Genomic DNA, 26,143 nt, shown 5'->3' on the forward strand with positions numbered 1-26,143 from the left:
TTCTGTGGAGACTTTGATTTATTTAGCTGTAAGGTGCCGAATATCGGCCGTTCTTCTGAGCTAGAGGCCATGTGGGGTCACGAGTCGGAGACATGCAGTTAAGACGCAGCCAGCCAGTGTGTTTTAATCTTTTTCTCTTCACTTTGATCTCAGTAACTTCAGTCGAAGCCTGTTCAAATCATCACCAAGACATTTTAAAGGGTTGCAATTAGGGCCAAATAGCCTGCCATTTATCAAGCTCCTTTCATGTCCACCATTTTATTTTATGAAAGCAATCGATTGTCTCTGTGGCATGGAGGCGCAGCCCAACCTCTGCTGGTGCTCCTAGGTGAAAGCGATGAGCGCAGCCGGGCCATTGCTCCAGCAGTGAGTGAGAGAGATAGAGGGTAATTTGGCTGGCTAGAACGCCACGGCCGACACCTTTTTCACTTTTACACCAGAGTAATCAGACAGCCTGGTCGGGTAAAAATATAGCAGCTAGTCAAAATGCCAGAGGCGCCGGGCATCTGTGTTTGCGCTCAGGGTGGGGCGCGGTAGTTTGGAGGGAAAGTGAAGAAGAGACGGAGGAAAACAGACAGAGGTCAGGAGAAGGAGACAGAGGGACAGAAAAGGTGATAGCGGTAAAGGAGCAAACAAAGTCAGCGAGTGCTACTGTTGTGTGTTGTTTATTTAGAGCTGTGTGTTATTTACACCGAGGAATGCAAAGGAGTGCAGAGAGCTCCTTTGCAGGCAGAAGACGGGGGAAAAGACATGTGGCCGACACAGACTTAGACAAAGAGAGGGGGAGACTGCACACTCACTCACACACGCCAGCGCACAGACGGCCGTAATTTGTCATCATAGAAATAGCTTATTGAGAAAAAGTTGAATTGAAACCATTCATCAATATTTAAATTCTCAAATTATGAAATGAACCATATTTAATACATAGAATATACTTGCGTTCTTTTAAGAACTTGCTTGGCAAATGTGTTTCTTAGTTGTGGCAAGTAATACAAAAGCTTTTACATGCATATTTATTAGCAGCTTTGTATTAATGCATTTCTGAGAAGAATGTACAAACGCACACACACAAACTGTAAAATTATCTTATATCCACATAGGGTGCATTTCCATCCACATACACACACTGAGACACACAGAGGCAGAGCAGAGCTCCAGCCGTGCAGGGCAGGAGAGGAGGCTGCAGGGCCCTGACCACATAATCATCTCCTAGAGAGTGATCATCAAGGACTCCAACATCACTGCACAAATACACCAACCCTGGACCCCCTGGCATGTGGGGAGGGGGGAAGGGGGAGACAAAGAGTGTTTACAGGAAAAAAGGGAAGGAAAGAGAAAATAAAAAAAGAGAGGGGGGAAGGAGGAGGAGAGAAAGGAAATTAAAAAAAAAAAAGCGGAAAGCAGAACAAGGAAGAGAAGATGGGGTGTGTGTTTACAGGCGGGGGGGGGGAACGGGAGGAGGGCAGAAAGGAAGAAAGAAAGTGAAAGGCTGAAAGGCTCAAGGAAGAATGGATAGATGTGACAAGGGAAGGAGAAAGAAAATGAGGAGGGAAGAGAGATATATGGGCCTATTCTGATGGGTTGGGGACAAGAGAAGAGAAAATAGGGAAGGGAGAAAGGCAGGACGAGGAAGAGGAGAGGGTAAGATGGGATCTGTGTTTACGGGAGGGGAAAAATGGAAAAGAAAATAGTGAGAAAGAGACATTAAAAAAAGAGAAGGGAAGGAAAGAATTAGAGGTGACAACTGGGCTGTGTTGACAAGAAAGGACCAAGAAAGGAGAGCGAAAATGTACAAAAATAAAAAAAAAACAGCGGGAAAGAAACATAAAGAGAGAGACAGAAATAAGGGAGAGAGTGTATCTGTTTGCCACGCATGAATGTACAGCAGTGTTGCCCTGGAAACGGCTGCCGCTTGGATTATGAGCTGATTAGTTGCCCTCCTCCTTGAAGCCCCCCCAACGAGGCTGCCTCCAACTCAACAGGGTGTGCGCATGCTACCTGGGACACGGTCTGATGAACAATCGCACACACACACGCGCGCGCACACAAGCACACGATCCTCATTCAGACACATACATACAATAAACTCAGTCTTTACTCTTGGTTGCCCATTGTATTCACTGTAGCCAATACCTTTCCACGTCAACATCTCAATCTTTCACTCTCCGCTGGACTTCGCCTCTCAGCCTCTCTGTCTCTCTGTGTGTGACGTGGCAGGGTGCTAATCTTGGCCCTTATCTTCGCCTGCAGCTCTGCTCACATTCCCTTCTCCGCAAGCACCTTATCTGCCATCACTGTCAATCAGAGCAGATCAGGCTACCTACAGCTGAGTCCGCTCGACCCCCCCACCCCCCCTCCTCCCCTCCTCCCCTCCTCTCCTTGCCCCCGCCAACCAGCCTCCCCACATGTCCATTACTAACTCTCGCGCCATGCATCCTCTCAGCCTGCAGCAACTTTCACACACCTCCGCACACGCATGCAAGGAGACATGCCAACTCCCATCACCGTTGGAATCTTCTGTGCAATTTTGTCTGCTTATTCCCCCGGCATCTGTCTTGTACTGTGACCAGGAACTCTCCTCTTTCTTTTTTTTTTTTTTTGTCAGAATCTGATTAGCATATTTGACCACTAAAGTCCAGCTGTGTAGCAGCCAATTAGCAGGTCTGTGCAACCAAATTGCAGCAGTCATTCAGTCAAACGTATCGCAATTTACAGTATACGGTAAAAGTATTGTAGAGTCAATATAAAATCTGTAGGTTTTTAATGATCATTTTAAAACATAAAGAGCGAAATAATTTAGCAATTTATGTATCTTTATATTCATATTTTTACAGTAATTATAGGAGGAATTAACTCAAATAAAGAATTTTTATGATGAATTAAATTTAACTTGTTTAATTTTATTAGTTTATAAATGTATAAAGTAATGGAAAGATGAATATCTCAGACATCCACCATTCATTATTAAAATAAAAACTAGAAGGAACACTACCGTTGTCATAGGATGAATGTACACAGCGAGTCAAATGGACATGCAAATGAACACACACACACACACACACACACACACACCAGCCCATCGGCATTCTCTGCAATCAGACGGGGCCATTGACCTCCCTCTTGCGATCCCACTGGGAAACCAACCCATCTAAATACTGTGCACACAGCCCACATTCACCGACCCACCCACTAATCAGAAGCACTAATCCAGACTGCCGGCATTTTGGTTCACAAGCCTCGCTGTGAGGGCAGCCGCACCACAGGTACAACAAAAGAAGGAAAAATAAAATAGCACAAATCCCTTTTGGGCAGGTTTAATATTTTTAGGTGAGGGCACTTTTATGTGGGGGCAGGTGTTGCTCCAGCTCCCTAATGCTGGAGTAATTGTAGATAATGGAGTTTTAAGGACAGCTGCTGATGTGGGTTTAAGTGGGATTTGGGTGGAGATTTACGGTTTGAGGGAAAATGGGCGGACGGGTGGAAAAGTTTGAGAGGTGCAAGGGAGTGAATGAGGGGGTGAGAGAGAAAATGTAGAAGTAAGGTGAGAGGAGGGTCTGACTGATCCCAGAAAAGGTGTGAAGCATGAGGAAAGGGAGAAAAAGAAAGAGATATGGTTCTGTCTTCTAGCAGAAAAAGCTCTGGGATTGAGAGGGTAAAGAAAATAAAAAACTGACTCATCCATAGTTTAGTGCAAAGCGAGAGCCCGTCTGGCTCCGTGCTTCTTGAGAATAGGGGGTTATAGAGGGCACAAGCTGGATGACTAATTGGGGAGGATATGAAATGAGGCTTGACTCAATCTACACCCTTGAATCAACTCTGCCCTACAGTATGCATCAAATGGGCTCCCTAAGTGGTGCTTTTCCATTGATTATACCCTTTCAATGTTACGCTCCAACTCCTCGTTGGAAAAATTTGACAGAGAAAAAAAAAATTGAAAGAAGTGAAGGGGGCAGTTGAAATACCGGTCAATACTTAGCAGGGGCAAACTAGAAAAAAAAACAAAAAAAAATGTGAAATCAGAAAGTGAGTAATATCATATAAACAGATAGCCATGAAAGAGATTTGAGAGAGAGAAAGAGAGAGAGAGGACAAGGTGTGTAAAAAGTGCGTTTGGCTCGCCGTAAACCCAGCGGTGCGTGGCACTTCGCCTGGCATGGCACTCACACTTTATGAGGTGTGGAGGGGCCGTCTCTCTCGCCTCTCTGCCCGTTTTAATGATACAGTTTAAATGGAAAAGCTGGAGCTTCCGTCGGCACCAAGGACTCTACTCCCGCTGGTCCACACACACACACACACACACACACACACACACTCACACTCAAGTTGACCAGGACACGCACAACAGCTTATTTATGCAGATCAAGTGATATCATTTCTCTCAAAACTACTGTTAAATGTATATAAAAAAAAAAACAAAAGGGCCTCGGTTTTTATTGGAAATAGTATAAACATCTGACGTTTTCTTAGGACTTGTTCAAACGGGACAAAAATGGATACGGATCACAGTGCAACACACAAGCTTGCATGCACACACGCGCACGCACACACATACACTCTATACATCTTACACATACTCTATAAATGATCATAGGCCCGAGGCAGAGCCTTGGATGAGAGTGGGTAGCGACAGCGATGAAGCCTGGAGGTGAAACTGGCTGTCAGAGCTGTGAAGTCTCCTCAGATCTGCCCCGTGTGCCTGGCCACTGTACAGGCAGAAAAGAGCGTTTCTACCCACACCCCTCACCTATCACTGTAACCTCTCGGAGGAGAACATACCGCAGTAATGCAATATTGATCTGACAATGTAGTGTGTGTGCGTGTGACACCGCACAGGTGTGTGTTTGTGTGTGTTCGGGTGAGAGGTATGCTCACCAGCCTTGTGCACATGTGACTGAGCTGTGTGAGGTTTGTTGATGTGTGTTGCATTGTTTGTGCGACTGTGTGTGCGTGATAGGTGAGTGCGATAGGCTATGGGAGCAATGCATTAATAAGCAAGAGGTGAGGTGTTAGCCTCGGTGCTATTTCTGACACCTCACTGTCAGAGCTTTCCTCTGCAGTAGCGGGTTCGACTGAACAGAAACTAGCGGGGGCCTCTGCACCCTCATTTCACCTTTCCCGTCTCTGTATCCCGTCTTGTTCCCTCTCATTTTCCCTCTGCCTGGCTTTCAACAAGTCTATGATGATTACGTGCAAACATTATGTGAATAGTTGTTTGCGATTACACTTAAATTATCAACAGATATTAAGACTTGTATGTATTTGATAAATATTTAAACTTTTTCTGAGCCTTTATAGTTCTAATACAGTGAAGTACCATATATTTAATACTAGATATATCAGGTGTAATTGTCACTTGTACAATAAATATCAACTCTCCAATATGGTGGCACATATATATGCTTTTATTTTTTTGCAGAATGTGGAAATTATTTTTCATAAAATGATATAGTCGATTGATCATAACAACTAATCACTGATATTATATGCTTTGTCTAAACAACTACTACACTTTTTTTTGCTTATTGTCATTTGTACATATAATAAAATATGGGTAAAGGTCTCCTTCCTGACTGATTATCAATGTCCCCAAAGTGACTGCAGCGTCAAGATAGCCAAAGGTCAACATCATTACCCTTTGGCTGTCCAGCAGTAACATTGAACGTCACTGCAACTATCACAGGCAAAGTGTTTGTTGTTTCTGTGACATGACAAGTAGAGAAAGGTAAGGTAAAGTTTTAAAGTCATTAAAGCTCATGCGGTGCATGTTCTTTAAAAAGCGATTCATACATAGCCATTACAAAAACTAAAACTGTCCCAGGTATACGGTTTTCCTGTAAGATTTCCAGAGATGTTGGCCCCGTTCTGACCTAGCATTGAGAACCAATCTGTGCAATCTGATCACAAGTGGCCATCTTTAAGTGCCTGTCATCACACCTGGCGTTAAAATACGTCTCCACGTGTCCCCAGCCTCCACTTGAGATCCAATCTCAATTTTGCTCTTTGTATGCAAATAAACACCAACATCATTTGGGACACAGTAGAATATTGTAACACCTGCTCTGTCTCTAATGGATCTCTACTGCTTGTATCAGAACCAAAAACAGCTGTTGGTTGTGTGTTTATCATGACTTGAGGAGATGATACATATTTTGGACCAAGCTGTGTCTCTCGGCCTCTCTCACTGAAAGCACACATATTAAGTTATTTACTAATTTATCTCTATTAGTTATTTTAGAGACCTACTCCAAACTCAGATTTTAACTGGACCCTGTAAACTTCCATACACACTGTAATTACAGCGTTGCTGCTATTTGAAGCAGTGATAGAAAAATCTCTGGTAATAAAGGTAACTAAAGAAATCATTGGTTATTGAGGAAATGCTAACTTAATGCAGCTCCTTATACATTAACGTGGTCGCATCATTATTTAACCCCATACACAACACCACCCCTGCCAAATAGGCGAGGAAGGCGGCCTAATGCAACCCAGGAATCTGGTCAGTCTGTAATAGGTCCTCAGTGCATCATTGGTGTCTTCACACCTGGACTTTAAGCTGGCCACATGCGATAGGACTCCCCAGGGATGCAAGGTCTGAATGGGGCCATAGTGTAGGAAAGAGAAAGGTAAAAAAAAGAGGATAAAGGACCAATATTATAGTTAGCAGAGTAGAAGCAAAGACAGAAAGTTTTTCAGTACGTGCAAAGACACTTTTATACCATTCATTTAATGTTGCAGCATGCTGTTTTTAGCATCAATGATTGACCACTGTCAACATAACTGGCATCCCCTAATGGCCCCTGTGCTGCACTCACTGTACAGTAGCTAAGATTTTGCTGTTCCTTTTTTACTGCGCAAAGAGTTTTAAAGGTACAGGCTTCATCTATTCCAGTGCTCTCAGAGACAAAACAAAGCTATCCCATGTGCTAAAGCAAAAGAGAAAACAAATTTAGAGAAATGCACAGAGCAGGAGGGATCATGAGCAATGTGGCCTTCATGTTGAGAAACACTGTCCACACCAGTACCACTGGTTTTTACAGCTGCTTCTATTTATAGTGACAGGCAGAAAAATACCAAATAGCTCTCTTAATTCCAAACCAAAGAGGAGGAACCCTAAACTGCAGCCAGAATGACTCTGCACAAATGCTCTAAATTTCAGACTGCTTCGTGCGAGAGAGGAAATATATCAACCCTCACACACGGCACATACAGATAGTATAGTATAGACTGACTCACAGGAGCTCCGGAAACAGCAGGTATTCCCAGTGCAATAAAACAGGCAGACTAGGTAATGGAACCACCCACACACCAAACATACTTTTTTATCACACACCGCTTTCACACGTGCGCACACACTCTTTTTGTCCCAGCCCACTCATTGCTCGTTAGCTGATGCATCAGTGTGTTTTGTTTTTTTTTCCTCCCCCCCACCTCCCCCCCCCCATTGCTGCTTTGACACAGTCTGGCTGCAGCTCCTCGCTGCATCTGCTGAGAACGCACCAACCAAAAATACTTCACTTAACAAACTCTTCTGATTACAGTTTGACTTTCTCGCCGTCTCCTTCTCTCCCTCCTGTCTTTAATCAGCATGTAAACAAGCACAAGGTCATTTTCTTTCTTAAACGAAGAGGGGAGATAAGAGGAGCGTGGCGTACTTAATCCTTTGGACACGCTGATGGAGGAGTTTGTCCTGGTGATGCTCGGATGTTAATTATGCAAGAGTGCCTCTCCTCCCGTGGTCTCCCCGTCATGATGACTCATCAGTTTGTCTCTTTGCTCTCTTTCTTCTCCACGTGCGCTCTCTTGCACCCTCCCCGCCAACCATTCCCTCCTAAAAATGTCAGATGTCCAATCCCATAATGTTCACGAGCCCTAAGAGGTGCCCCTGTGCATGTGTGCGTCAGATCGTTTTCAGATCAGCACTGGGTTTATACTTGTCCACGTGTGATTAACTGCAGCGTTCGGAAACTCGCTGCGCTGGAGTGATTTGCTGAACTCAGCAACATCATATTTACTTCACACCTTGTTTTGTCTTTGAAAAAATATATGTAGATTGCCTCGGATGTCTTCGGCACTCAAGGTAGAAGTACAAGAAAGGAAAGGAAAAAAAAGAAATGGAATTAGAAAGAAAAGCCTCAAGAATTAGTTCATTCTTCAACGCACTTGTCTGACTAAAAAATACAGCGCCTCATGTGTATCCACTCATTGGGGTGTGAACACCTGTTTCTCTTGAGACATTCCTCTGTTATCTGCAACCACACTGATACTTTTGAATAACGCCGAACTTTTACGGTAGATTTACACCTTGATCTCCTCAAATTGAATGAGCTGGAAGTTAATTAACTTAATCCACAACATTTTTGATGACTTTTAAGGGGGGGAAAAAAATTCCAGTCTCACATATTTGTTGGTTTGTTTTTGATTTTTTTCTTTCTAGCCGTTATCGCCCAAACCGCCCAATCTTGATGCAGCAGCAACTTTGATGTTTAATTGGTTTAGGAAATGTCATATTCCAGCGTGCAACTTAACGAAGAGAACTAAGAGACAGTGATCCAGCCTGAGTAAAAGACTAAAAGCGTCATTTTCTGGAGGTATGACAGCACCGGGGGCCTCATTTCCATCCTTCTTCACTATTTGTCAGCCTTCTCCTCTTCCCCAGTGAAGCAGCAATGTTAACAATGCTGTCCCCACATTTACCAGTTCTGCCTCATTACAGCTAAAGAAGCGGATAAATTAGCGCAGGGGAGCATGCACGGCGGAGTCCGACTGCACCTGTCAGGGGGAGAAAGATAGCGAATGTGTCGAAATGGAGGAAGGGTGTGAAGGAACTGCTCAGGCTTCAACACATACTAATACAAAATTCACCCATTGAGCCGGGCTCTCGTCATCCCAAAGTAAAGCTCATGGTTCATTATTTTAAAATACATTTTTGTCAGTCTAGGATTTCTATTACTGGGTTTGTTTTTAATTTTGCTGTAGAGTTGAATTGCTTTTAGACTTTTTCTTAACATTACAATAAATGGCGGGGGGTTCTTCTCACCAGACGGGCCAGATGTTTTGTTACATTCGTAGCTGCCAGGAGTTCCTCTGAGGACACTGTTTGGTCTGACGCTCTGTGGTTTGCTCACGAGCGCCTAGCTTAAAGCCTGGCAAGATGGATTCTCCGTGATCTGGCAAATCTCATGAGATGTCTACTGGATAAAGTTTATTCTAATCAGTTTATTTCATTTTATTGAGCACAAACACTTACAGGACAGGTTATGTGCTGTGCTTGTGTGTGAGCAGGTGTGCTGGGCTGTGTGCACGCATACCGAGTCTAGGAGGAAGTGCTTTTATGCAAAGGAGGAAGAGAGAGAGAGAAAAAAGTAAATAAATGCATGAAAGAGAGACAAGGAAGAGAAAGAAAGCACATTGCTAATTTGGTGTTTTGTAATAATGGTGGGATATGGTGGTATTAGTATAATAATCTACTGTATGACATATGAAAGAGGTCAATTAATACAGTATTAGAGTAATATAACAATGATGGATTATAATAATACATGCACACATACACACATATAAACACAAACAAAACAAACAAAAGAGCATAATATTAAAGATTAAAATAAGGGAATAGGGAATAAGAACCATTAGGGGCCCTGGGGTGGTGTAACAGCGTTAGATAGTGGAGGCAGTGTTGTGTTTTTTTTGCGTGTGTTGAGACTGAACAATAAGTTTATTCTAATCTTATGGATACCGCTATTTCTACTTTCCACTGTATTTAAAAGTCAAATTCTCTTTTTCAAATATTGGATTATGAACTGCTTTCTTTCCATTTGTGATCAATGCATTTAAAAAGTTGGGATTTCTTCCTCCCTGGCCTGTACAGCAGTACTGTATGTTCAAGATCAAGAGGACAAATGACCAGGTTGTTGCCATCCTCTGAACTCCAAAACTCTCCTGCCCTGCAGCCTTTAAAAAGCCCCATCTCTCCTGCTCATCTGTCCAGCGCCTCTGGCCTGCCATCTTTATGGGCTAGTTACGGGCACTCTTACAATCAACCATGTTTGTGCCCTGTCCGCATCCGCCAGTAAAACATCCAGGCATTCCACAATGTCCACCCGCCTGCCTGCCAGGATTAACATTTCGCACTTTCCAAGGTTGAAAATCCCATCAGATGGAACGAAATTAATTTTTGCACAATATTCAGGGCCACCAGCCACATAATGGGAGACAATGCAGAGTGCATCCCTCGATTGTGATTCCATTCACTCCCTAATCGTCAGGATGGCCAAGCACAGTGCAGCAGCGTAGTAAATGCTTTCATCCTAGGGGGATAAGAAAAACAATGGCCCTTTTTAATTTCTTTTCTAAAGCGGGCAGCAGAAAGAAAATGATATAGACGTAATTGATGATGAGGAGAGTAGGGAGAGCCTTAGCAGAGGTCTCACGTCCAGTGGCCAGGACGTTTTTTTTTTTGGCCTCATAATGGCAACAGCTCAGGGGCAGTGGAGGTTGACAAATCTGGCACAGAGGACAAATTGATCGGCAACAGAACACAATTTGTCCCTTTAAAAGAATGGGTAAAGGCCCTGCGTGGCCTGAGTAATTAGTTTAAACTGCAGCATGTCTGCCCAGGAGTGAACGTGCTGGAGAGGGGCTTGGTGTGTCTGCTGATAAGATGCTGTGATGCTGCAACATACATATACATAAAGGAATCGCTCCTCACAAAGCTGCCCCTACTCAGCATAAGCAGTTAACACATCCTCAATTAATTGGCATAAACAAGGGGGTTAGGCATGTTGATGCAAATGTCACATATCACGGGGGGAAGTGTGAGTTTATTTGTCACATGCATGAACTTGCAAGTGTCGCCACATCACAATTTCCCATATATTCACTTTCCTGTGTCTTTAATAATGATTAAAGTTAAGCAACAATGTTTTTGGAAACATTTACACACATTAGCTTTATTCACTGTCTCTCTAAGGCATGTGAAATTCAGGAGACATATGGCAGGTGTGCGGTGGCCACGTCTGTGGTGTGATGCAGGGAGAGCGTGTAAAGAGCATGGATGCACTGATCCACAGCCCCATGGCAGTGTGCTTAGTGACACATAATACTGGTATTGCACAATCTTCCCCTGACCCATTTTTATGTGACACAGACAGAAGTCAATTTTCTGCACTTTTCATGCAAAGGAGGAGAAGAGGAAATGTTAAAAACCCAAGCATTTTGCTACCCACTTTGGTGGAAGCCAATGCTTTCGAGCTTACCCTTTCAAATTTGAAGAGAAACACTACAGATAGTGTAACTTTGTTACTTTTTCTCTCCTATCTTCTTCAGCGTTGCGCTCGGCTGCCTCGCCATCAATACGGGGGGTCAGGTGCTGCAGATACTTTCACTCTGAGACCAAGAAATGTTCACAGAAACTTCTATATACCGTAAAATGACAAGTGTAGGGCTGGGGTGCCACCCCACACTCGGCACATTCCACAGGGAAAGTGTAGGGAAAGAGAAAGAGGAAGTGAAAGCGTATGACTTGGCAGGAGAATGTATTGGAGAAGCGAAGGAAGAGGAAGTGAACAAGAGACAAAGAGGAGCTGGATGGGTTTTTTTTTTTTCTTAGAAATTTTTAATTGGCTTTTGGGCTTCAGTAGCACCCAATTAGCATGCTTGTTACATGCAAACACCAAGAGCTAATTGGCCTGAGAGGAGAAAGCAGCACGGCCCTGAAAGGAGAGAGCGGGATTCATTTGAAGATACGCTGCTCCAATAGTGCCATGTTGGGAGGCTATTTGGCAAACAGTTGTAAATAACATTTTGCTGCGGCAACTGCAAATATTATTTATACGTTCTTGCAGTCTTTATGGCCAGATGGCATTACAAAGAAGAAAATATAATGGAGGCCATAAAGTTTATAGGCAATCAAGGAAAACTATTTGGTCATTAGTATCCGATCAGCAACTTACCTGCGTGCACAAATTGTCTTGATGCAAAAAAGGAAACGCTAATGCAATGTTCATAAACTGCAATTTGGCCAAGGTTTGTGTGCGAATGACGAAATAATCAGATCCCAAGAGAAATCTTTCACCGGCATGGCCTGACCTGCTCACACACAGTATCATCCTGCCCTGCACCGGGGAGCGTGCTGAATGCACATACATAAACACAGTGGCATTACAAGCTCACAAAGGGCAAGAGTCTGAATCTCTGATTACATTTACTGTACAAACTGCAGCAGCTGGATCTGATGCACAGGACATCAAGAGCTCATTATGCTCTTTACATGCAATTAATCAAACAATGTAAACAAAGCTCGCTTCAGCCGCAACAGGCAACAGAGCCGGATTCCCCGGTGGCAATTGAAGCGCAGTGAATACAGTACAAGTAAATAAAGGAATGTGAATTATGGAACATTTAAGATTCATAGCCAGTCTGGAGATGATGTAATAGCTGTAGCTTCATGCTGAGAACACACAATAATCTCTCCCACTGCTCTGTCTCACTGTTAAGCCTATAGTCTGCTCATTTTGTGAAACGCACTCAGCCGAATATATCTGCACGGGGCTGGAGAGATGAGACGAACGCAGTAAAGAAAGTATAACATGAAGGGCGCACACGTAGAGGATGCGGTTTCAGTTTGCAGGATATCTTCTAGGTTAATGTGTCACTTTACATTGAGTAAAATACAAGGTACAAATTATGCATCGCTCCAAAAAAAGGTAAAATATCGTAGGCTTGTTACAATACGCAACATCTAAATTGTGGCTTATATGGAGATTCGCTACCATGCCTCCACCGGTAAATCACAAACTGTTGATGAACAAATATTTTAGCATTATTTCTAATCAAGAGACATGCTGATTTTGGGAAAGTCAACCATAGTTCGGTTTCTCCTTCACATATTCAGTTATGTGCACTCGTACTGCTGTCGTACGTCCACCAGACATTGTCTAGTTTTTAATCTTTGTCTCAAACCAAGACGCAGCAGACAGGCAAAATGGAAACTTGCCACAAGAACTGGGAAGCTCTTATCACCTCTGCGCTCTGTTCAGTAGGGACTATTTTCCTTTTCACAGATCCCGGAACGTGTCCGAGGGTAGCCACATGCACAATGCTCTGGCCTTGTCTGTTGCAGGAAGCCATCTGGTCACCGCTACAACAGGTCATCCAACTCCAAAGTTTCCAAGTTTGAATGAAACCGGGGCCATTCTTTGTAATCGGTGCTTTGTTATAGGACATGTCTGTGAAGTGTCTATTGAAAATAGGAGGAGTTACCTACAACCCAATATAAAGAAAATCATGTTTCTATTATAGTCTTCATCTATCCACTTGAGAGAAACAGATATTTTTTTTATTATTTTTTTAATGCCACAAGTCTCATCGGGACAAAAGTTGTTTTTTGGTTTCCTGACAATCACACAGGAACAACCAGACTGCACAATCATGTCTGCAGCACTGTGTGGAGAAGCACCGAAATGGCAGCATTATACGACCGAGCATCTCAAACCATCGGGCCATGACAATGACAATGAGGCTTGTCCAGAAGTGTCACCTCTCCCAGTCTTTGTCTGTCTCTGTCTCCCCCGCACTCCTCTTGTTTTCTCTCATTCTCTCTCTCTCTCTCTCTCTCTCTCCCTCTGTCTCTCTCACACACACACACAGAAAGACAGAGCATCTTTATTAGTCCTCTGTATGCAGGCAGTGCTCGGCCTGCGATTGCAGGACTGACCCCTCGCTGTGAGCTGTGCAGGGGAAATGTTTACTCAAACCCCGCAGAACATGCCATTAACCTCTTTCTAGATAGAAGGCAAACAAGAATGTCCCTCCACGAGGGCAATAAAGACAGGAACACCTATCCAGGCTCATCATGACAATCATCTCATTATGAAGCTGCGAGAAGCGGCAAGGAGCCGAGGAGCCCGGTCTCCCAGGGATACTTTCGCCGCAGTGTACAGCTGTGCCTAACATTCAGTGAAGTATCTATGATATGCAGTGAAGTGCAAACAACTGATTAACCCGATGGTGAGGAATAATACCCCCCAACTCCATACATCAACCTCTCCCCCCATTTACAAACCATGCCACGTGCCTGCTTTCTTCCTCTCTTACTTCTCATCTCTTCTCCCCTACCTCCCTCTGTTTCTCCGCACGTCTTTCCCTCCCTGGAGATTTAGATGGATATCCTCTGGCTCTGATTAAAGACCGGACCTGGGGGGCTTTCTTGGTGCTGAAACGGAAGGGGAGCAGGGAGAGGCGGCCAGCGACGAGCCTGGGCACTAGAACAGCTTCTCCTTCTTTGGGACCCGCGGGCGTAATTCAATCACACCTCGATAATTCCCCTGATGCGAGAATCGAATCCCCCTCACACGCATCAAGTGCAGATAGACACCACAAGCTCACGCTCATCCCAGATTGAGGGTCTCCTCCTGGGTGGGCTTAAGAGCCCACTACTGGGTACGTTTTACCTGTGCCGTTTGAAGAGGCCATTATTTTAATTGAAAAAGTTACCCGCCCGCCAAAGGCAAACGATGGAACATAGGGGGGAAAAAAAAAATTGAGCAGAGAATTAAAACAAAAACACCAGATGGTGATATACATGGTAAAAATGATTGTTTATACTTACTGTTTGATTATATGTGATAATGAGAGTGGGATTCCTCAAGGCAATTAGTGTCTGCGGCAGCCATATTGTGAGAGGACAGGGGAAGGACGGCACGGGCTGTTATGAAGGAACGCTTATCAAATATCTCCGGCGGGGTGATTAGTGTAATAAGACACTGCAAGGTGAGATAGGCCACTCACACTCTTCTAGTGTGCGTCCACGTGTGTGTGTGTGTGTGTGTGTAGGTGAGCAGGCGAGGAAGGATGAGCCTTTAGAAAAAGAGGCTGAGAGGGAGTCTGAGAAAGTATGAGTGACTCTCTCCATCTGCTTCCAGATCTGTGCGTGTGCCTGAATGTGTGTCTTAATGCATATTGTGTCACCGCGTGCCTCGGAGAGTGCCGCTGTATGTGCGTGTGATATAATTCCTGTGTTAATATTGGTTCCCATGCCAAGCTGGCTGCCCCGAGGGCTTTAGCCTATGACAGAGGGCAGATTGGGGGCACTTACCCCTGGCAGAGTCTTCTGTTCATGGAGGGCGCTCTGGGCCTTCAGTGCAGACTCTCTGGCACAGTATGTGAGAAAGGCACATCCTACAGAATGAGGGAGACAAGGGAGAGACAGTCTTATTACACGGCACCATCAATAATACAAAGGAGAATAAGAAAAACTTTAGATGACAGAGAATTTATGGTCACGATATAAGTGCATTTAATGTATGCAGTCAAAAATTATAAAGTCGTATTTATATCATTATGATAATTTGGAGATTTTATCATTTAGTATCTAAGTACCTTGTCTAAGGTATATAAAAACAGTTTCTCCTTAAGTAAACCCATTTAGGCAGACGTAACGTTGATTCAAACACAGGTCGGATTTTAATTGGACACTGAAACTCCAGCAAGTTGCATCGTAAAGATGTGAAGCCAGTTTAACACCTCTATCTAAATGTTTGCTCAGAGATTAAGCATCACCACAGTCGCCTTCTAAAAAAAAAACAAAAAAAAACACAGTGCTACCCTCCGAATGGACCCAGAGATTTAAGATTTCACTGAGGTAATTTCATTTCACGCGTTGGCCAAAATATGACACTTACTGGAGTTTTTACAAGCTATTTCCAAAAACATGTATTATATAAAATTGGAATTCATATACGCCGACAACTGGATTGTGGCTCTGTAAAATTAATAGCTCTATACCCCGAGAGAAAACAAGGTGCTGGCTCAGACATAAGATTAAATTCTTTTTTTTTTTTTTTTTTTTATGTGACAACCCCTTCAGATTAGATTTAATGAACTCATGCACATCTTCACTGTTTACGAGAAGAGCATCTTTGCCACGTTGCCTTTAGTTTTAGGTGATATCGTCTAATTCTTCCTTTCTGTTCCATCCCTTCATTCACTTTTAATATAGTAAAATGGGCCGAGCAAAGCGAGGCAGCGAAACGTCTGACATGCAGGTGTGAAAGGCACCGTGTTCCTCAAGGTTGAATTCAAATGGAGTGGTGGTGAAAAATGCTTAGTCACACCAGATTGGGTGATTTATTTATTTATTTAATTTTTTGTTCCAATTAGTTAAAGAAAATACGCATTCTGCTTTTTGATGAATGATCCGTTTTATAGTCACTGAACCACGCAGCAGTGTGCATTTACTTTAGCTGCCAAGTAATTAAAAACCTCCGGTGATGAGCTGAAACTGTACCCTCACAAATCTCTGGAGACTTTTCTTTAAGTTGGGAGAAAAAAAAACAACAACAAAAAAAACAGAATGTAATGTAAATAGACAGTAAATAAATACCAAACTAAAACGTGGCAGCTTTCATTAAAGGGTGAGTTGTTGCTGTGTTACGTGCTTGGCAGAGCTGACAATGGGTGACCCCGTTCAGAAGAGGTTTTGCACTCTGCAGCATAATTTCCCATTACTACATGTCACACCTACTGCCAAGGATTCCCACGGGAGAAGCGAGACACGCACACTCACACATACGGATGATACACGGCATGCCTTGCACCCATCATCCCCCCCAAAAGCCAGCGACGCACTTTGGAGCCCGGCCAAGAGAGAGCTCCCTTTCACGACAACCTTCACCCACCTCCACAACTAGGCGGTTACTCAAGAGGAAAAATCACCTAAACGACACTGATGAAACAGCATGCCACACAGCAAAGCAGAAAAGTTTGGGCGCCTGGGGAAGCACTCGTCATCCTTTGAGACATTACAAAACTGTGGAACATGAGCCGAGGCCTCCCAGGGGGCACGTCCGCGCAAGGGCTTGTGGGAGTTGAAGGCTGATGGCGACACTCTTCTGCCACTGCCTTTACGTGTTTATGGCATTTTTCCCCATGATGCTTTGCTGCATGGTGTACATCCTGACATTATCCCATCAAATGTCCCTAACCCAAATCAGTTTAGAAATTCATGCTGCAAAAAGTTTATGAGTAAAAACGTCTGCAATCTGTGGATCGTCTTTTAATCTTAACACGGCATAAAACTATTTTACATTTTTCAAAACAATTCTATTATTGTTTCCACGGGTTAACAAACGGGTTCAGAACAAATATCGGACCCTCTGAGTCACAGTACCAGTAAATATGTGAAATACTACCACTCCAAACCCACAAACACACACTGTATTCATATCAAGTGAGAATTATTAAGTATCACGGTGTCAAAATAAGTGTCAGAAAGGAAGGAGTGACAATTCAATTAAGAGTCTGTGGTAAAATAGTTAATATAATGCAACTGTAACAGAGGAATATAAGTATAGACCGTACATATGCATTTACAAAAGAAGACAGACTAAATAAAGGAAGAGGAGTCTTATTTAGAGGGGATCTAATAGCCCTTCAGTTACAGTAAATGCGAGCAGATTTGATCAGTGCTTTGTTAAAAGTGCTGAAGGTCTTACTCAGAGTCAAGGTGGAGAGCTTTTCCAAAAAAAAAATCTATTTTAGAGAAGAACCTCTTAAAATAAATTGTTGTTGAAGGGAACCACATGGAAGAGCAGCCTGATCATTTTAGAATATTTTCATTGATATTTTATTTTTTATTGTTGGACTTTTTTCATTATAGTTATGTGTTTACGTGTGTACTTAGGTTACTTCATACTTCTTACTACTATATACTCTAGAGATACTCACTAGATCAGGGGTCTTCAACGTTTTCCAGGCCAAGGACCCCCAATCTGATGGAGAGATGGAGCGGGGACCCCCTACTTATATATATATATTGTATAAAATTGTGTTTTATATTAAACCGGTCCTATAGTATGGCACAGCAGCATAGATCGTTTATTTACATCAAGATGGTTGACTCTGTTGCCGTTTATGATCACTACTATCAGGAAATCGCCCATAAATATATGTTATATAATAGTTAGAGCCTTGATTCTTTTCCCCATAATCCCCAAGCTGTATAACATTTAAAAAGAACTTCATGTGTGTTTAAAAAAAATTGTGGAGGTGAATATAAAAAAATGTCTAATCAATCAAAACATTTTCGCGACCCCCCTGCAGTACCTCCGCGGACCCCCTAGGGGTCGCGGACCCCCTGTTGAAGACCTCTGCACTAGATCATTTCTTAATTCCGTTTAATTTTAAAAATGTTAGTAATCTGTGCAATGAAAAAACATGAAACCAGACTAAATTAAACTGCCAACACTAATTCAATTTACATTAATTGTTTACATGAGAAGAGTGCATCAATAATGGATAACTTGATAACGTTACTGATTCTTTTACTTAGATGAAACAGTGAAACAGTAAAATTTTAATTGCAGTATTTTTTATAGTGTGGCACAGCTATTTTTACAGTAAATGAGCACCGCTTGCATAATTCTTCAGTTATTTCCGGCGGCACGCCTAAAAACAAGTCTGCATCTGAAACAAGTGAAGCAGCATCACCCCGCCGCAAATTTATCTCGTTGCTTCGAGAAAAATAGCATTTGATACTATTAGTTCAAATGACTTGTGTAACCGGACTTTCTTGTGCAGCGTGGCCTTTAATATCCAGGCGAGCTGCTTGGCTGCCTCGGCTTCCTCACAGCAGTGGAATATGCGCGGGACTTTAGGAGAGCTTCGTATCCTGCTGGCTCGGGGGACGTCTGAAGCCCAAAGGACTCGGCGACTCAGAGAGCCAGTCGTGGAACAGATGAGCGTTTAGCTCGGAGAACATGAGGAGAGGCTCAGTCGTACTGTTCGGGAGAAGGTAACACGGATGTGGCAGCTGGAAGCAGGTTAGGGCTGTCAGTTTAAAATTCTAAGTTGACTAATTGGCGTGGGATTACTTTCATACTTCCGAGCTATAAAACACTGCTGTCCCTGCTGGTGTTGTATGCAGTATGCAAATGGGCTTTTCAAAAACATGCCACCTTCACTGGTCCTTGGTCAATCAGCAGAAAGTGGAATCTTATTTCAGATGTGCACAGCGGTACTACAAAATGCTGACAACAAAGGAAAACGTAATGTTCACCGTTATGTGCCATAAACTTAAGGAACTAAAGCAATTTTTAAGTCTGATGTAAATTTTCAGGTAGTGTTTAAACCAGCCTTTGAAAAGTTTGTATTAACCAAATATTGACCAAAGGCTGAGGAAATAAGTTGCCTTAAACTAAATTGGAAAAAGGAAGAAGAGGATGAGGAGAACAGGGACAAGGTTCTAAAATTAAGGGAAAGCTCTGCTGGTGGTTCAACACCAGTGTGCAGCTTCCCGTGATGAGAAGGTTAAGTGGGGTGAAAATAATACTTTGGTAATCAAATACAATTTACCACACTATAATTTCGGTGAGGGACAAAAGTTCAACCAATTGCATTTAAGGCAAATGAAAAAGTAAACCCTGCAAAGTGGTTCAAAGAGAAAGCAGGAAATGGGAAATTAGTCTTTGCGTTTGCAAGACACGTTTTTGGGTAATTACTTAAAGAACTTTTCCCCGTGCAATGCTTTTTTTCTAACAATTTGTTTTAAAATGGAAATTAGTATGTGCTCACAATTGCATGCATCCAGGCATTAAGAGTAAATTGTGCTTTTCTTAAGGCATCAGGTACCTGTAATTGAAATAACTCCAAAACAAATTTGTATAAAATTTCAATTCATTAGCAGTGAATTCATGAATCATGAGCAATTTGCTCTCCTTCAGTCTCCTCACACTTGTCTGATCCAAGAATGTTTATTAAACTGGGGGAAAAGAATGCAAATTAATTCCCCCCCAAAAAAATTAAAAAAAAGACCGAGGCGCTAAAAGCAAATTGTTGTAAAACAACTGGATGGATGTGACAGCCTGACCCCCTCATGGGTACTGAGGCAAATATGATGTGAGGTTTCATCCGGCGCTTCCTGTGCCTGTGTTAACCGCCCTGTTACCTGCGGAGCATCGTTCCATCTTTCAGTTGTTCCATCCATCTACATTCGGAGCGGGTTGTTCAGAGCCGCTAGCTGTCTGATTCACACGCAGCCCCTTTTCTAATGATCAAAGAGGTCATCTGTAGACTTAAGCTACACCTGTCACTCAGCTTACACAAACTGTCAATCACTGTCTAACACTTCCTCTACAACGCTCCTACTGTAGATAAAACCCAACACAAGCGTGGCTCTGTGATTCAGTGGATGTTACCAAAAGTCAAACAAAATTGAGTTTAACGGGAAACCACAAAACTGTCTGCAAGCTGAAGAGACACCTTTAACGATTTGTTGCTGCTTTCCGTGAGCCTTTTGCAATTAGATATTAGTGCCCTACTGTGGTTTAGTTTTGACATTTCAATGCCTAAAATGGGTTTTTGTGTCAATTTGGCAGGCTATTTATAGCCAATTACACTGCATGGACCTACCGAGGAGAGGAGAATGGATGAGGATATTTAACAACTCTTTGTATCTCTTCTTCCTGGCTGCGTGGTGCAGCTCAGAGTCCCTCCTCTCAGCATCAGAGACGGATTGATAGATAACGCTACTCAAGCAAAAGATTTGCCCCCCACTAACATTCAGCATGTCTGAACAATGCATGCGTTCTTGCACTGACACTAAGTATTATGATAATGTAGTGCTCAGTGAAATGATGGATGTTAAACAGCACGACCTGGCTGCACCGCGCACACACACACACACACACACACACACACCGACGAGCACCCCGCCCGCCGCCAATAGTGTCAAGTCATCCCACGCGCTGTATAAGGCTCCCTGACAACACACAAACTATCAAACCGACATCGGAGGCACCGGCGTCTAACCACCACCACCAGGCAGGGTATGATCATCTGTTAAAAGAAACAGATGAAGAAATTTCCCCTGAACAGACGTGAGCGTTCAGTTGCACTCGCCCGCTCAAGTGTGCAGGACAATATAAAATGTAAAAAATTCCCCAGATATTCAGACGAGTCCCTTGAGATGCCTTAAACGCACGCAGCAAGAATCCACGAAGCACAAAACATCTGCTCAAATTGTTGCAGCACAATCCACATGAATTAGTCATGAGCAAACATGACATATTTTGATCTGCCCTTAAATCCATAATTATGGTGCAATTCTGTGTCACAGGACTCGGGCGGGGAAAAAAGGCAGTGCTGCAAATCATCCATTAGGTACGGTTTACTAACTGGTGCCAGCAGTCATATAGTACCTCACCAGTCTGAAGCAAATCAAATCTTCACAATCTACAGTGGGCTCAAGGAGGGATTTCAGAGCAGAAGTCAAACTAAATTGACGGCACTAAATCTTTATGAACTTTATGTTTTTAGGGATGGCGGTGGCAATCCGGTTCTGTCCTCTCTCGCTCCTCTGCCGCTCTGCTGTGGAACAGGGAAGGTTTGTGTGGTGAAAAAAAAACAAAAAAAAAACGTAGATTGAATTTGTGATAATATTCCAACATTTGGAGCCTCCAGTGCCTTTGACATAATAGCTTGCCATTATTCATCAGCATTTTTTTTTTTCGTGTGTGTGTGTGTGAACCAAACAGCACGCAAACTCCCTTTTAACCACTATGCTATTTATATAGCGTGAACAAAGCATCACTGCGCAACTTGATTTCGTGCAGAGGAAATAACTCTACGGGCTACAGCGTTGCCAATTGTCAGTGTGTTGATGAATGCCATTCATCCAGGAAGAACAACACCAGGTGGAAATGAAACCATCCACTGGCCTGTAGTTGTAGAGCTAAAGAAGGATTTCTACTGGGTACAGCCTGAGACTGTCATGTGATCCTATCATCTATCAGCTACCCCTCGTATACTGTAACATCCCAGAGATTGGGGGGAAAGTCTCAACAACAACCAGTAGAAATGATTAAACTTCTCGAATGAGTAGACTAACAGTCCGGTGTGGATAATTTAATTCCAGCCTGAAGTTTTAATACTAGTTGGTGCATTTTGTCCAGTCAGTATTTTGGACGAATGTGATGTATTACTGTGTGACTGAGATGGACCAGCAGCAAACTGAAAGTCATTTCACTGTCTAGAGAGCTTCTTTAAGCCCGTTATAACTCTTGTTGTTTCTTTCCATGCGGCAGAAAACACGTCACAAAAACCCCTTTTTACGCTGATTTTATGAAAGTGGTTGTAAATATACACACATGAACAACACTCAACGCATTAACATTCATTTGGAGTCGTGTTTCTGGCCACCTGATGAATGTTCCCTCTACTGTTAGCTGCTGTCTGCGCCTTCCCCCCTAAGGAAAGCACATAGATTTTCAGCTGCTGCTAACTTTTCTTTTCTTTGCTAAGCGGGTGGCTTATTTAAAAACAGTTTTTAGAATAATTTTATTGTAAAAAGGAGCTCGCTGCGGCCAAAAAAAAAGATCTAAGAGCGAAGCAAAACGATAAAGTTGCAGTCCAGGAAACCAAAACAACGAGCTGCAAGACGCCGGAGGGATCTGGAGAGCTTAGGGCAGCTGCAGAGTCAGGTGAAGATTCATTACTCTGCTTTAGCCATTTAATAAACGAGTAGTTGTGTGATCGATACGCTTACAGTTGCTTTAAACTGTACGGCAGCCTCAGAGTCCTGAAGCCGGTAGGTGCCTTTGATTGCTGAGATATGTGCATGCTGAATACATCCAATAGCACCCATGGGGAACCTAATAATGTCGGCTGTTAATCCAAATGGGAACTGTTCTGCCCTCATTCTGAAATATAACTGTCCCACAACTATCCAGCTATAGGGGCTGATATATATATCAGTATCTTGAACTGGGAAAGTATTTGTTTGCAGTGCACATGCTGTACATACTGAAAAAAAATAAAAACAACTCTAGGTTTTATAACACTGTTTACTGTGGTGGGTAAAAGAGGAAGGAAAAGTTTTTTACCAGGACAGCATGACCTGATGGAAATGGTCGTGTTTTTATTTAATCACTCACTAAAAGTATTTTTGTTTGTCTTGGAATTAAATAAAAACAATAACCTGATTATGTGGAAGCCCAAAGTTAACGTGTTGACTTTAAACTGTTGTTCAGAGCACAATTCGGTTTGTACAAACGTGCTGCATTTCACAGAACTTTCACAGTCAAGTAATTCGTTTTAACTTCGCTTCCTCCGCAAAAGCTCTTCTCAGTTTCACTCCCAGTGGGTATTCAGTCGGTGGTTTGAACTCCTCTTCCTTGAGTGACACAGCTGATTTTACACTATACCTACCTCTGTATTATTAATGACACTAATCCCATTTTCTTACTCTTGTACTTCCTTGCTTCAGTCTACAGATATCACACATTGGCGCAGCAGGAGACATGTACATGGTTTAGATGAGTGGCCAATAAGAAAAACTCATCCATATAATGCATTGGCGAAATCTTATTAAACGTGCACGCCTGTGCTCCCAAAGTGACTTTGAATGTCACACGGGATGAAGTGGGCATAATGCATACATCAGAGTGGCCTTGGTGGAGGGTGATTTGAACGGAAATACAGTCTGGCTTTGGAACAGGATTATCCTTCCCGAGGCAACCATCCTCCAGAGTGTTGACATTCAGGGATGGTCGAGGACAGGCGTAAACAACACGAACATCAGAAATATTGTTTTAATCGATCATCGGGCTCCGAAGAGGAGCGCAGGAAAGAGGAGGAGCAGGCTGAGCACCAGCGGCCGACGGTGGCTGGAGGAACAGGTGGCGCATGGAGATCTTCAGGGCTGCACACACAAGGGAGCAGTGCTGAGCCCACGCTCATTTCTCCCACAAGAGCTCTTGACTTGCGCTAATCAATAACACCATGAACTGTAGCCACTGACTTACATATCATACATAATTTGCCTGCCTTGTGAGGCTTTTTTCTTTTTCTTTTCTTTTTCTATCCAGAGAGCGAGCTGATTGTGAATTCAGTGTCAGTGGTGCATGTGTGAATGTGCAAAGTGTGTGATGTGGCTGCGTGTGAGGGTGAGATTAAAATTATATGTAAAATTACAGCATCATTTACAACTATCTACTAAATGCTACCAATCACAGCCGACTGAGGCGGCGTCTGAATATTTGTCTTTCATCACAGCACTGTCTTTTAGCTGCTAGTTGAACAGTAAACAGTATTCTGCAGACTGCTTATTTTGACACAGGTAACAGAAAACCAATTTTTTTTTTAAAAAAAGTCACAAATAACTTTTTTTAAAATTACATTTTAGTCATTATTAGTCTCAGCAAAAAAAAATTAAAAAATGAAAAAAATGAAAATCAATAAGTAGTGAAATATTTAATAAATAATAATCAGCTGAATGCAAATTGGGGGGGGAAAAATCTAATGCTTGACAAAGTATATTACAAATATATTAAATGAAATGTAATGTAATATGAATAGTGCATGAAGCTGTATTCTTGTTGTATTTAAACAAGGCTTTAACTTTCAATTTGGGACTTTTGGACAGGATTTTATGTGCAACTAAAAGACCCTCCAGGCTCGTCTGAAACACAAGCCCGAGCACACCGGCTTTCATTAGTATCACTATCATTAGAACTGATCGATCCCTGATTATCCGTGGCTTGTCTGACTAATTACTAAGTGAATACAGATCCCGGTCGTTCCGGACAATACGGGGGAGTATAGGGAGGAGGTGATGTGTGTGAACGGAGCAGGCGAGAAGGCGATGCATGCTGGATCTCAGCCTCTACTATTATCCTGCTTTGTACTTCCTGACTGCAACCCGCCCACGGAGCACCATTACAATACAGCTGCAGCGTAAATAGTGGTTTTTTTTTTCTTCTTTTCTCCCACGGATAACGACGTCCGAAAAGTAGGCAGCGTGTCAAGAGCCCACTGAAAGGTCAAAGCAGCATGCCAGCACCACCTTAATCACGGAGCCCGATTGCCAGATCTTCCACCCATCTTTTATTCCCCTCTGACAATATGCACAAAATGACATGGACAAAGGTTTTTTTTTTTTAATGTTTTTTGTTTGTTTGTTTTGTTTTGGGTATTTTTTTTAAGTTGTGAAGAAATGTATGCAGCTCCAGGAATACCACGGCAGTCCCGCCCCCTTTAACCGGCCTTAACGGGGACGCTCAGCACATGAGAGTCAATGTAAACACACAAAGGCGTTTTCAGCTGTAGTATTCACGTGGATTGGCTGGACGCGGTAACAATTAACCCTGCGCTCGCAAGCCATTCACTTCCACGTGTTCTCCCACTCACGCCTCACGCGCGCATACACACGCACACACACACACACGTACGTATATATACGTGTGTGTGTGTGTGTGTGTGTGAAGGCTTCAAGGGGCTCTCACTCTGTCCCAAACATCTGCAAATTATCACACTTTTCGTGCCCTCTGCCCCACAACTTGACTGGCACGGTCTCTTTCTCTCTGTCTCTCTCTCTGTCTCCCTCCCCATCCCTCTCTGTTTCTTTTTAATCTCCAAAGCATCGCAAAAGTATGAAGAGACCAAAGCAACCAACCTTTATGCATTCCCGTAAACCTGTCTTTCAGTACAGTGAGTTCGTATATCTTTCCGAATTCCTCAAACAGGGGTTTCAGGTCCTTTTCCTCCAGGTTTCTGGGAATCTGCCCGATGAAAAGCTTGATGGCGTCGTGGTCCTTCATTGGAATGGTGTTCTGGCCGATGGTAAGCCCGTTCATCCTGCCGGCGCTGTTCGTGGTGCTGAATCCATTCTCTTGCTGCACTCCGTTTGCAGTGACTGTAGCCATCTTTCCTCAATGGGCCGGCGGGCTGCTCTCTCTCTCTCTCTCTCTCTCTCTCTCTCTCTCCGTCTCTCTCACCCTCCTTCTCTCTCCCTCTCTCTCTCTCTCTGTAGTCAACTGCACAGTGCACACTACCCCCCCTCCGTTATATCCTCCTCTCTCCCTTATCCTCCTCCTGTTCTCTCTTCCTACTCTCTCCTCTCTTCTCCTCCTTTACAGTCCAAGCCGCCTTGTTTTGATTCAGTCTCATTTATTTTTTTCTTTTGCTTTACGTGCCCCCGTCCCCCTTCTTTTTTCTTTTTTTTTTTTTGAAGTACACCCCACTAAATCCCCCTCCTCCTCCTCCTCCCCTAGATGCCACTCCGTCCCGTGACGTCGGCTCGTACTCTCACGACCAGGCCCCGCCCACCCAGCTGATTTGCATAATGAGCGCGGCCCAGGCCAATGGG

General features: G+C 43.2%; 1 protein-coding gene across 9 annotated transcripts in view; it reads right to left on the reverse strand.

The window, feature by feature from the left end:
- celf6 (CUGBP Elav-like family member 6) overlaps positions 1–25,700 on the reverse strand; it is a gene marked incomplete at both ends in the record, with an annotated part of 123,675 nt that extends 97,975 nt beyond the window's left edge. For 5 of the 9 annotated variants that reach the window (XM_084541194.1, XM_084541192.1, XM_084541190.1 and 2 more), the window contains 2 exons: positions 15,098–15,180; positions 25,451–25,700. In XM_084541194.1, the coding sequence (XP_084397320.1) occupies positions 15,098–15,180; positions 25,451–25,700 (333 nt within the window). The remainder of the gene's footprint in view (positions 1–15,097; positions 15,181–25,450) is intronic. The other 4 variants (XM_084541196.1, XM_084541198.1, XM_084541197.1 and 1 more) reach the window with 1 other exon arrangement.
- Between the last annotated feature and the right edge of the window lie 443 nt (positions 25,701–26,143).

Source organism: Chelon labrosus, assembly GCF_963514085.1.
Source record: "Chelon labrosus genome assembly, chromosome: 3".
Classification (NCBI taxonomy): Eukaryota; Metazoa; Chordata; class Actinopteri; order Mugiliformes; family Mugilidae; genus Chelon; species Chelon labrosus.